The following is a 10,484-nucleotide window of genomic DNA, read 5'->3' as shown; positions in this document are numbered from 1 at the left end:
GATCAGACACGAGACAGGAGAAGGACAGGGTGTTTCCTGGGACTGGGATTTAAAACAAGGTTGACATGTTCTCAAGCTCCCTGCCTTTCTCTCTGCAGGGCGAGGAGAACTTAATGCTGCATATCACATACCATTCTTTTTGGCTGAGATGGGTAGACTGCCTTTAACTAACCAGTGTCAAAATCCAGGTCGAGTTTTTAATTGCCTAATAAAGTGAATTCTCCACAAACTCCACACTGTCTGGAAGCCTCAAACAAAGGTGGTCCCAATAAGCCACAGGCCTTTGTCCAGCAGTCCTTTTTTCCTAAGACTCTTTCTCAGACATTAGCCCATGGATTGGGACGGTGCGCCAGAAGGGGCCAGCAAGCCGGGAACTCTTCCCAGGCCACAAAGGCTCCGCGGATCTGAGAGGCCTCACGAGGACCAGCCAAGACTGAAACGCAGGTCTGGCTGTATTTGGTCACCGTCCCGGATGGTGGCGGGGCAGGCATTATGTCACATCTGGGAGTTTTTCAGCCCACACGTGGGGTAAATCTCAACCACAACCTCTGTATGTGGTAGCTTCAGATGGAAACAGAAACTAGTTAGAAAAATGTGATTCTTGCGCAGGGAAGTCGGAGCACAGAAGAGTTCAGAAGTGGGCGGGTGTCTGTGTTAAAAAAAAAAAAAAAAGGGGGTGGAAACCCCACCAGCCAAGTCTGCAGAAAAAAACTAAATGAAGTCTGCCTATCTCGGGGCCGGAGCCCCTCCCCTCGGGCCGCGCCGAGGAGTGTGACACAGGTGCCGCTTCCTCCCGGCTGCTGAGGGTCAACCACCGTCCCCCGGGCCGCGCCCCGCACTGGTCGGCGATGAGCAGCCCCCAGGTCACACCGCCGCCCCCGCCCCGCCAAGGTGAGTACTCGCCCGGGGACGGGTCCGCGGGCGCCGAGCCGGGGAGGGGGGGGCCAAGGAGCCCCGGGGTTCCGGCCGCGCCCGGCCTCCTGGGGGACTAGGGCCCCGCCCGGCCGCGTCCCCGGGCATCGCGGGGCCCCGGACATCACAGCGCCCCGGGCATCGCGGAGTCCCGGTCCGGAGCCCCGAGCCTGGTGCGCGGGTTCCGCGCGCCCTGGGCCTGGAGAGGCCACCACCGCCCCCGCGGCCATCCGCTGGCTTTCTGTTTCTTTGTGTGCTGTTGGGGATGTGCGTGTGGCCAGAACTTTTCCCCTAAGAGAATAAAGGGAGAGAGGCAGATCGGTAAGCAGCGCAGAGAGAAAACACAAGTTGTTTGCCGGAGCTGCCCGGGCAGGACGGTGGAGGCGCGTCCGCAGAAACTCTGAGTTAACTCCGCCAACTTCCCGACTCTCTCCCCGGGCCGGGCGGGAACCAGCCACACGCCCACGCCCATGTTGCAGGGATCCGCTCGCCGTGACCATTTGAGCGGTTGCAATTCTTCAGAGGCTGTTTTCTTTCTTTCTAAAACCAGCACATGCTTTCTTGCGGAAAGGAAATCGCCGTGAGATTCTCTGTGAATCTCAAAAGCAACGTTCCGAAACACTGCTGGGCCTCCCCCGCCACAGGGCTTTTGCAATTAAAGAAGTAAAATTTTATTTAAAAAAAAAAAAAGAATGGTGATCCCTCCTGTTCCTACCCTGGTTAGGTCTGATCGTATGGAACTGTCAGAGAGGAGACATTCTGAGTCTATCATGTAATCACGTTACGTAATTAATATGATCCTGGTATGGGTTTATACGTCTTTTAAAAAAAAGCAAGGTTGTGTGGCCTTAGGCGGCAAACTTGAGCCTGGGTGAGCGCGGCTGGGTCTGTATCTGCACGCTTGGCGCCTCTGTGTGTACACGGCCACGTGTGTACGGGTGGCTGAGGTGCTCAGCGCCATCTGGGTGTGCACAGAGCTCCTTGTGGAGTCAGGGCCTTGCTGCCTGCCTCGGGACCTGTTGTCACAAGGGGGCAAGCCCACCTCTCTTAGCTACAGTTTCATCATCCGCGAAGTGGGACTAACAGGATAGTGTGCCTCTTCGGGTCGTGAGAATTAAGTGCATGTCAGTGGCTCAGCGCAGAGATGAACACATGTTAAGTGCTTGAGAAATGTCGGGCATCCTTATTTTCGTTTTACGTCATACTGTGGATCCATGAGCTTGTGTGAGTCAGTGTTGACGCGTGTGTATGTGTGTGTGAGGGTGAGTCAGACACTAGTGTGTGTGTGTGTGTGTGTGTGTGTGTGTGTGTCGGGACCAGGGTTAAGGGGACAAGGCACTGTAATTATTCCAGTTCAGGGACCGAGGAAGTGCAGGCCTACAGCCATTCCTGTCTGGAGAGGACAGGCTTGCTCAGGGAGCCTTGCCCTGCCCCCGACCGCAGCCCCCGCCCGCCCCGTCCTCCCCCTACAGCAATTCTCTAGGATTCAAGTTTCAGACCTTGACCAATGACTGCAAATACTTCCCTTGCGGAACTGATGGGGATGCAGCCCTTACTTGCATACCATTCCAGATTACCCTTAGGATTTACTTTCTGGCAGGATCTCTGCCATGGGAGAACCATGGGGCCCTATTTCGTGCTGCTGACTCAGGCAGGATGTGTCTATATCCTGTCTCAGTTTACATCACTGCCCCTCAGAACCAGACGTTAGAACAGAGAGGACCCTCTGCTCCCTCCCGGCCAGGCCTCCCCTAGCCTAGCCTTTGGGCTTATGGGTTCAGCCAACTGCCATAAGCCCAGAGGCCACAGTTATTGCGGAGGAGTCCTGTGCAGAAATCCACTGCCTCACCCTTGGAGGGAAGGGGTCAGGCTCAGCAAGGAGATGGCCAGGTCTGGCAGCTTTATATAGAATGTGCCACCTCTGGGAAAAGCAAGGAGGGTTTCGTTCAGTGCCAGATGACATTCCATCACAGCCATTGCGCAACCCCTTCAGATATCCGTGGCTTTGGGAGTCACATGGCCTCGGCACAGCCAGCAACTGGACCTTCCAAGGTTGCCCAGAGTTGCGCAGTTATTTCTGGGGACTTGCAGTGCCCTCTGGGAAACAGGAGTGAGGGGTAAGAGGTGTTCTGTGTTTGGTGGGAGCGCATCCGCGCATTCACCATGGGGAGAGAGAGAGAGGCCCTTCACTAGCACAGAGAGCCTGGCAAGTAAAGTCAGTTTGCCTCTTTGGGTGGCAGGTATATAGTCCATCAAATACCCTTTGGAGACCCCAACCAAAACACCTTTCAAAGAGTGAGCAAACACAACAGGCCCAGTAAGCACAAGGTACAAACCAAAGTTAAACAATGCCTGAAGAGTTCATAATAGAAAAGAATAGCTTTCTTCCCACCTCCAGGGCAGTAACTTTATTTATTTATGAGACTCCTTCTAGAAGTATTATATGTAATACAATTAATTTTTCGTTGGCAAAATGAAACACATATGCGACTTCATCTTTTTTGTTCATAAGACCATATCCTACAGATTATACCTTATCACCATATATAGACTCATCCTTCTGGGGCTGCACAGCATGAATATTATAAATGAATTGGTTATTTTATTTAACCAATTCCTCCACAAATGGACATCTGGGTTGTGTACAGTCTTTAATTTCTCTTTTTAACCACAGTGTCATGACAACCCTTGTAAGTAGGGTTTTGCATGCATGTGTTTGTATACCTTTAGGATAAATTCCCCCAGGATTTAATTTCTGGGACCAAGAGTATGTACATTTACAATGTTAGTAGATACTGAAAAATTACCCTCCAAAAGGTCACATAAATTTCTAACCCTTACCGGTAGCCAATGAAAATCGTTATTTCCCCACATCCTCATTCACACTGTGTGGTTTTTATCTTGGCCAATCTGATGAGTAAACCATGTTGTCACCTTTGAGTGCGCCTCTGTAATTGCACGTGTTTTTGTACCTCTGTAAGACATTGTATTTGTTTTGCTGGGAAATACCTTGTATGGCCTTTGCCGACTTCCTACCAGGTCCCTAACCAGTGAGGAAACACACCCCAGAAGTTAAATGATGTGTCCTTTCTCTCATGATGAGTTAGAGAGTGGACCAGAGCCCCACACTGGGCTGTGCTGTGGAGTCAGACCAGATGTGATCTCATCCCCGACACTTACTGGCTTTGGGGAGGTGCACAGTACCTCGGAGCCTCAGTTTTCTCATCTGTTAGTGGGAAGGATAACAGTGACTTGGCAGGAGTCACGTGATGAACGAGAGCCTAAGGACCTGGCACCGCGCCCAGTGATAGTGTTATTTGCGACGGTTGTTAACAGAACTCATCAAAGCAAACCTAGCCTGCAGGTGCTAGTCATCTCCAAAGTCTCCGTAGCAGACGGCAGCTGGGTTTGCTTTGGATAATGTAAGAACAACGTCAGTACCTCTATGCCGAGGCCTGTGGTCCCACCTTGCATGGGTCACTCCTCTACAGCCTGGTCTCACAGGCATATTCTCCCCTGTTTTGCAGATGAAGCCCTGGAGGCTGGAGGAGGATGACCTTCCCCAGGGCTCCCAGGTCCTAAGGGCCCAGCCAGGCTGTGAACACAGGCTGTGAGGCCCCAGAGCCAACAGAGGCCAAACTAAGGGGGGTGTTAGGGTGCATGCGGGCCTGCTGGCCCTGTGTGCCAGGCGGGGCCTTCTGCTGCCCACATACTGTGAGAACTGTGCCCAGGAAAGCATGGCTGTGGCTTTGCACAGACACTCAGAGCCTGCTAACGACTCCACAGTTTTTCAGCCAGGCCTGTGGTCTAACCTTGGCCTGTGGCTGCCCGCCATCACTCCCATCTCTGTGGTCGGGCCTGACCCACACTGGGCCACCTGCTGCCCTCCACCCTGCCTTCCACAGCACGCTCAGGTTGACATCCCCTAGAGCCCCTCTCTGTGCCTGGATCACCCTGTCCCTCCAGCTTCACCCTCATGCCTGCCCGCTTCAGGCCCCTGGGCTCTCTGGGTACCGCCCCCTGCACACATACACCTACTGGTCAGTTAAGGCCTCCCTGGGCCCTCCTGACACTAGAAGACCACCCACCCTGGCCCTGGGGACACTTTGTAGCCCCGACAGATTTCTGAGTCTGTTGCCTTCCAGGAATTCTGACTTCCAAGAAGCTCTGTGACCCTACCTGTCCCCCCCACCACACAATGGGGCCTAGCTCAGAGAGGTGCTTAGCCAGCAACTTGGACACGAACAGGTGGCTGCACAGACAACACAAAGGTCAACACTTCCAGGCCCATGTCCGCTCCAAAGGCCAAAGGCACCTTTTATTTATTTTTTTTATTTTTATTTATTTTTGTGTGTGTGTGGTACGCGGGCCTCTCACTGTTGTGGCCTCTCCTGTTGCGGAGGCTCCGGACGCGCAGGCTCAGCAGCCATGGCTCACGGGCCCAGCGGCTCCGCGGCATGTGGGATCCTCCCAGACCGGGGCACGAACCCGCGTCCCCTGCGTCGGCAGGCGGACTCTCAACCACTGCGCCACCAGGGAAGCCCAAAGGCCCCCTTTTAAAAATCATCCGCTCAATAGCTCCTATTCCAGAACTTGGAGGGCAGAGTATAAAATGAATTGAAATGGACAAAGAGTCAAACCAAAACAGATTCTCAGAACACGCTGATGGGCCCCAGCCATCACAGCCTAGCTCTCCTTCCCGCTCAGCACTGATCGGGTATTTCATCTTCTCCCTCCTTCCTCCCTCCCCTCCCCCTCCCGCCCTCCCCCATCTTTGCTTAGGGCTTTCTTCAGATCATTATGTAATCTGAACCTCTGCAGGAGCGCCACTTCCTGCCCTTAGTCATTATAAATTTTAATCTGGGTACATCCTTTCAGAAGGAACGTTAGTGTGCAGCATCTTAGCCAAGGCAGATACTGTCAAGGGCCAGTTCTCTCTCACCCCAGCAAGAGCCTGAGCCCAAGGTGCTAGGTTCCTTCACAGACCCGGCCTCACACAGCTGCCCCCAACCCTCCCTCCAGCCACCGGAGAGCCTGTGTTCTGGTTCCCTGTGCTCACAGACAGCCACCCACCTGCCTCGCCTGGTGATTGGTGTCAGAGCATCATTGGCTGCCTGACTCTGCAGCCCTGCCCTTCCTCCTGGCCCAACATCTTCTGCAGCTCTCATTCATGACTCTTTAGGACTGACAGATTGCTGGAGGCTCAGCGTGGACTCCTCTGAGAGTTAAAAACTGCAAGGGGACCTAGTCATTGGGGGCCCCCCGCAATACTGTGAGATCCACCTCCTGGAGTTTGAGCAGGTGCCCACGGTAAATATCGGAGTAAAGTCTTCTTGAGTTTCCGGCAGGAAGGAGGGGACCAGTGCACCTGTTCTTAACAAATCCTGGCCTCAGGGAAGCTAGTTAACCAGAGCCGAACCCGATGGGATACTATCAGAGCATAACTGACCTGGGGGAAGGAAAATACCCAACTCCAGCTCACTGTAGCCATCTGGGCCCACCTGCAAGGAGAGAAAAACATGGAGGAACAGTTGTGAAGTTCACACTCCAGAGGGATGGACTACAGATCTCATCCTAGGACCATAGGGTGCTTCCCCTCCCCCACATCTCGCCGCCCTGTTACAATAGGTCCTTTTATCCAGTATATGACATCTGGCTGCCAAGAAAAATTACAAGACGTACTAGAAGGCAAAACACGCTGTTTGAAGAGACAGAGTCAGAACCAGAACCAGACGTGGCAGAGATGTGGGAATTATCAGACTGGGAATTTAAAACAACTGGGATGAATAACTCTTTCTGATGCTTTTATTATAGTCCCTGTCTTGTATCTGCCACATATCCCTTCTCTTATTGCCAAAACGTTGCGGTCGGCATACTCTCTGGGGCTCAGTGGATACACCTCTGACCCCTGCTAGGTCTCTGAGGGAAGGAGGCGCGCATTTGGGGGCCCTTGGGAGGGACAAGCTCTCGGCAAGGTTGCCCCATCGTCTCACTGCACCCACCACACCTGATGGAGGTATTTTAGCTCCACTGTGATGGACAGACTGGCATGCCACTTGCAGGGAGCACAGCTGGGACCCTACCCTCCTTCTCCTTCATACAACGCCCACTTTTATGAAGGTTCACGTATGTGGCTGCCAGCTGACCCTGGGCCCCAGCGCTCCCCCCTTGGACCCTGGATTGGAGAGTTGTCCTATTTTACCCATAGCTATGGGCAGATGTATTCTCAGCAGTGTCTTGAAGTGAAGGGAATTGTGGTTTGTCAGATCAAAACCAGGTAAACAATCCTGCCTGCCTGCCTTCTGCGTTGGGTTCCGGTCTGTGACCTCTGTGTTCACCAGGCAGCAAAGTCCACTGGCTATGAAAGGCCCTTTCACTTGAGATGCTCCCCAAGCACTCTCGCTGGAACCGGACACAATACACACAGCCTTTAGCAAGCAGGGGCTTCAAGCTCAGTTCCCCCTGCTGTACTCTTTGAAGACATTTAGTGCAAATACACTTGGCCTCAATTGGCTAGTGATGAGGAGGTTAGAATACCAGCTTTAGAGCTCAGGATTTGGTCTTGAATGAGGACCAGCTCTGACCTGGCCGTGGTCTTGAACATGGCGCCAGCCCCTTGGCGTCTCAGCTCATAGATAAAACTCCTAGTATAGGGCCTGGTCCGAGTTCACCACTGCCCCTGCCTGAGTGCTTGAGGGTGTCCTCAGTGAGTTCGGGCTCACTCCCCACTGCCCAGCTCCCTCCGCATGCCCTCCTCCTGTCCCTGTTTGCTCATTTGCCACTGAAAATAATACCAAGGACAGGAGGCACAGTCTGCCCTGGTCCTTGGGTTCCAGGTGGGCAAGGCCCTCAGACCCAGCAGAGGAGCTGCCTTTGCAATAGCCCTGGGATGCTGTTCCCTTCTGAGCTAGGACGGCTGCCTCCGAGGCTTCTGTTCCTTCCTGCATTTATCAGAGTGGGCAAGGTGATCGGAGAGCAGCAGAGAGCATGTGTCCTCTCCCACCAGCTATGTGACTTTGAGCAAACCTTTTACCCTTTGCAGTTCAGTCTCCTTACCAGCCCCACCTCCTCAGCCGCACCTGAACACCAGCCCCTTAACCGTAGGGGTCTCGGCTGTCTTGGGGAAGAGTAGCCTCCTTAAAAACACTCATGGATCAGCTCGGTGCTTTGTGACCACCTAGAGGGGTGGGATAGGGAGGGTGGGAGGGAATTGCAAGAGGGAGGGGATATGGAGATATATGTATATGTATAGCTGATTCACTTTGTTATACGGCAGAAACTAACACACCATTGTAAAGCAATTATACGCCAATAAAGATGTTAAAAAAAATGAATGAATGGATGGATAGATGGAGGAATGGATGGATGGATGGATGGAGGGAGGGAGGGAAGGATGGATGGATGGAGGGAGGGAGGGATGGAGGGATGTGAAGTTCCAACCAGTGTAGACAAGCCTGGTCTACACAGACAGTGCTGTCGGTCCCATATTCACCTGCGTCCTCTCCCAATCCTGTGTAAGCCGTGCCCCCTCGGTGGCCCACAGTGGCCTCTGGCTCAGCCCACTGACCTTTCCCCACCTGGCATGCCTTGTGCACCCCAACCTGTGTGCACATGGGGCCCCTTCCCTCCCATCTGGCCCGCAGACACTCCATCTTTCAGTGTCTTCTCTCACCAGCGTTTTTCTCTTTCCCTTGATGCTGCCATTGGATAGGTACAGAGCTGGGCCTCCCCTCTCTCCTGGGAGGGGCCCCTTCTCTCCCTTTCCAGCCTCTTCCCCGTGCTCGAACTCCTGCAAGGAAGCTGGGCCTTCTCTCCTTTGATCGTGCTGTGGGACTGACTTGTCATTTGAATGGCCCTCCTTCAGCTTCTGCCAAAGTTCTCATTTTAATGAATTCATTTCAGCTTTGGCTGAAAATCCCAAGCTGTCATTTTTTAAAACTTTTACAGTCTCTCTTTTTTTTTTTTTCTTTTCTACAAATTCTGTAAAGTATCCTGACCGACTGTCTCCCTGACTCAAAGCGTAGAAAGTCGGCTGCGCTCTGCTTAAGTTATCTCATTTCACCCTCTAGCAGCCCTACAGCAAGTATTTTTATCTCCATTTTGCATGTGATGATACAGAAACTCAAGAGGCAATGTGCGTTGCCGACAGCCGAGACCCCTCATTCGTGCACGGCAGGTGTTTCTAGGAGGGGCTTAGCCAGGGCCGCCTCACACATCAGGCACAACACTTAGAGCTTTCAGAGAACCACAACGAAGCTTTGGTTCTTTTAAAATCAAACGGGAAAAATGAACTTTTAAGACTAAACCTTGCATTTGTCTTTATATCAATGCCCCTCTAAAATACAGTTGTTAATATCTGGGGGGAGAAGAGACCAGGAAGGCAGACCACCTAGGCCCACGAAGGCCATCCTGTGGCCCTGGCTCAGCCCATCCAGGCCCTGGGGCTGGGTGCCCGCTGGTCCCTGCACGGCCCGGCCACTCTCCTTGCCCAGCGCCCAGAGCCCTGACCCTCCTCTGCGTGGCTTCCATCTCAAATCCGCACACTCCCCCACCCCCAGCAGTGCTGCCCAGCCCAACCACGGCAGGGCCCCTGGGCTGGGCAGCTGCAGTGTCTGCCCCGTGCCTGCTCTTTGCCTTTACCCTCAGGAGATTGGGAGAATCCAAAGGAAATGCGTGAGGATACCCAGGACTCTCTCTCTCTCTCTCTCTCTCTCTCTCTCTCTCTCTCTTTTTCTTGGCCACGCAGCATGCAGGATCTTAGTTCCCCAACCAGGGATCGAACCTGTGCCCCCTGCAAGTGGAAGTGCAGAGTCTTAACCACTGGACCACCAGGGAATTCCTATCTCTATCTCTATCTATCTCTGTCTCTATCTCTATGTCTATCTCTGTATTTCTCTTATCCTCTTGCTTTTTTAAGTGAGGAAGTTAAGCTATTCTTCACTTCAAAGTTTAAAAGTAAGTTTCCTTTGCCCTGTTTCATTATGAAAGAAGCAGTTCCTGTTCACTGTACGATTATATATACAAGACCAAGAAGAGGGATATAGGAAGATTCTCTCTAGAGCAGAGGTGACTTTCAGGTACCCGTGGGATAGCCAGGTGACAGCTGGAAAGCAGTTCAGAAAGAGACCCAGGCAGAGATGAAGACGGAGGACCTCAGTGTACAGAGGCCACACAGCGAGGGGCCCGGGGGGAGCCACGAAGAGCCTGCCGAGGTCGCACTGATCTCTCTGGATGGTGGATCTCAGCACAGGTGCAGAGGCGGTGTGGGGAGTGCTCTTGGCCACACCTGGGGAGGATACACATGGTACCTTGTTCAACCGGAAGATGTTACCTGGATGTAGCTATTATTACTCCAGAAATGGATATTATGAGCTCCATGGAAACATGAAAACTGGGGTTCAAAGAGATTCCTCCCCCAGGGCCTCACTGGGCATCACTTGCACTGTCCAGCCTCGAGCCAGGTGTGTCCTTCTGCCTCTGGGATGTGGCCGCCCACCGTGCTGGGAGGGGTTTGCCCACGACCCCCTGCCCCTCTGTGCAGCTCCACGCGGCCCTCAGGTCACTCTCCTGCC

The 10,484-nt window shown here is 53.2% G+C and overlaps 1 protein-coding gene across 1 annotated transcript in view; it reads left to right on the top strand.

Moving 5' to 3' along the window:
- Nucleotides 1-404: 404 nt before the first annotated feature.
- GYPC (glycophorin C (Gerbich blood group)) overlaps nt 405-10,484 on the top strand; it is a 43,350-nt gene continuing 33,270 nt past the window's right edge. Inside the window, exon 1 of the mRNA XM_082841083.1 lies at nt 405-891. Within this exon, the coding sequence (XP_082697209.1) occupies nt 849-891 (43 nt within the window). The 5' untranslated portion in view covers nt 405-848. The remainder of the gene's footprint in view (nt 892-10,484) is intronic.

This window comes from Leucopleurus acutus, assembly GCF_964270905.1.
Source record: "Leucopleurus acutus genome assembly, chromosome: 6".
Taxonomy (NCBI): Eukaryota; Metazoa; Chordata; class Mammalia; order Artiodactyla; family Delphinidae; genus Leucopleurus; species Leucopleurus acutus.
The sequence above is the reverse complement of the archived record's forward strand: the minus strand, read 5'-3'. Positions and strand labels throughout refer to the sequence as shown.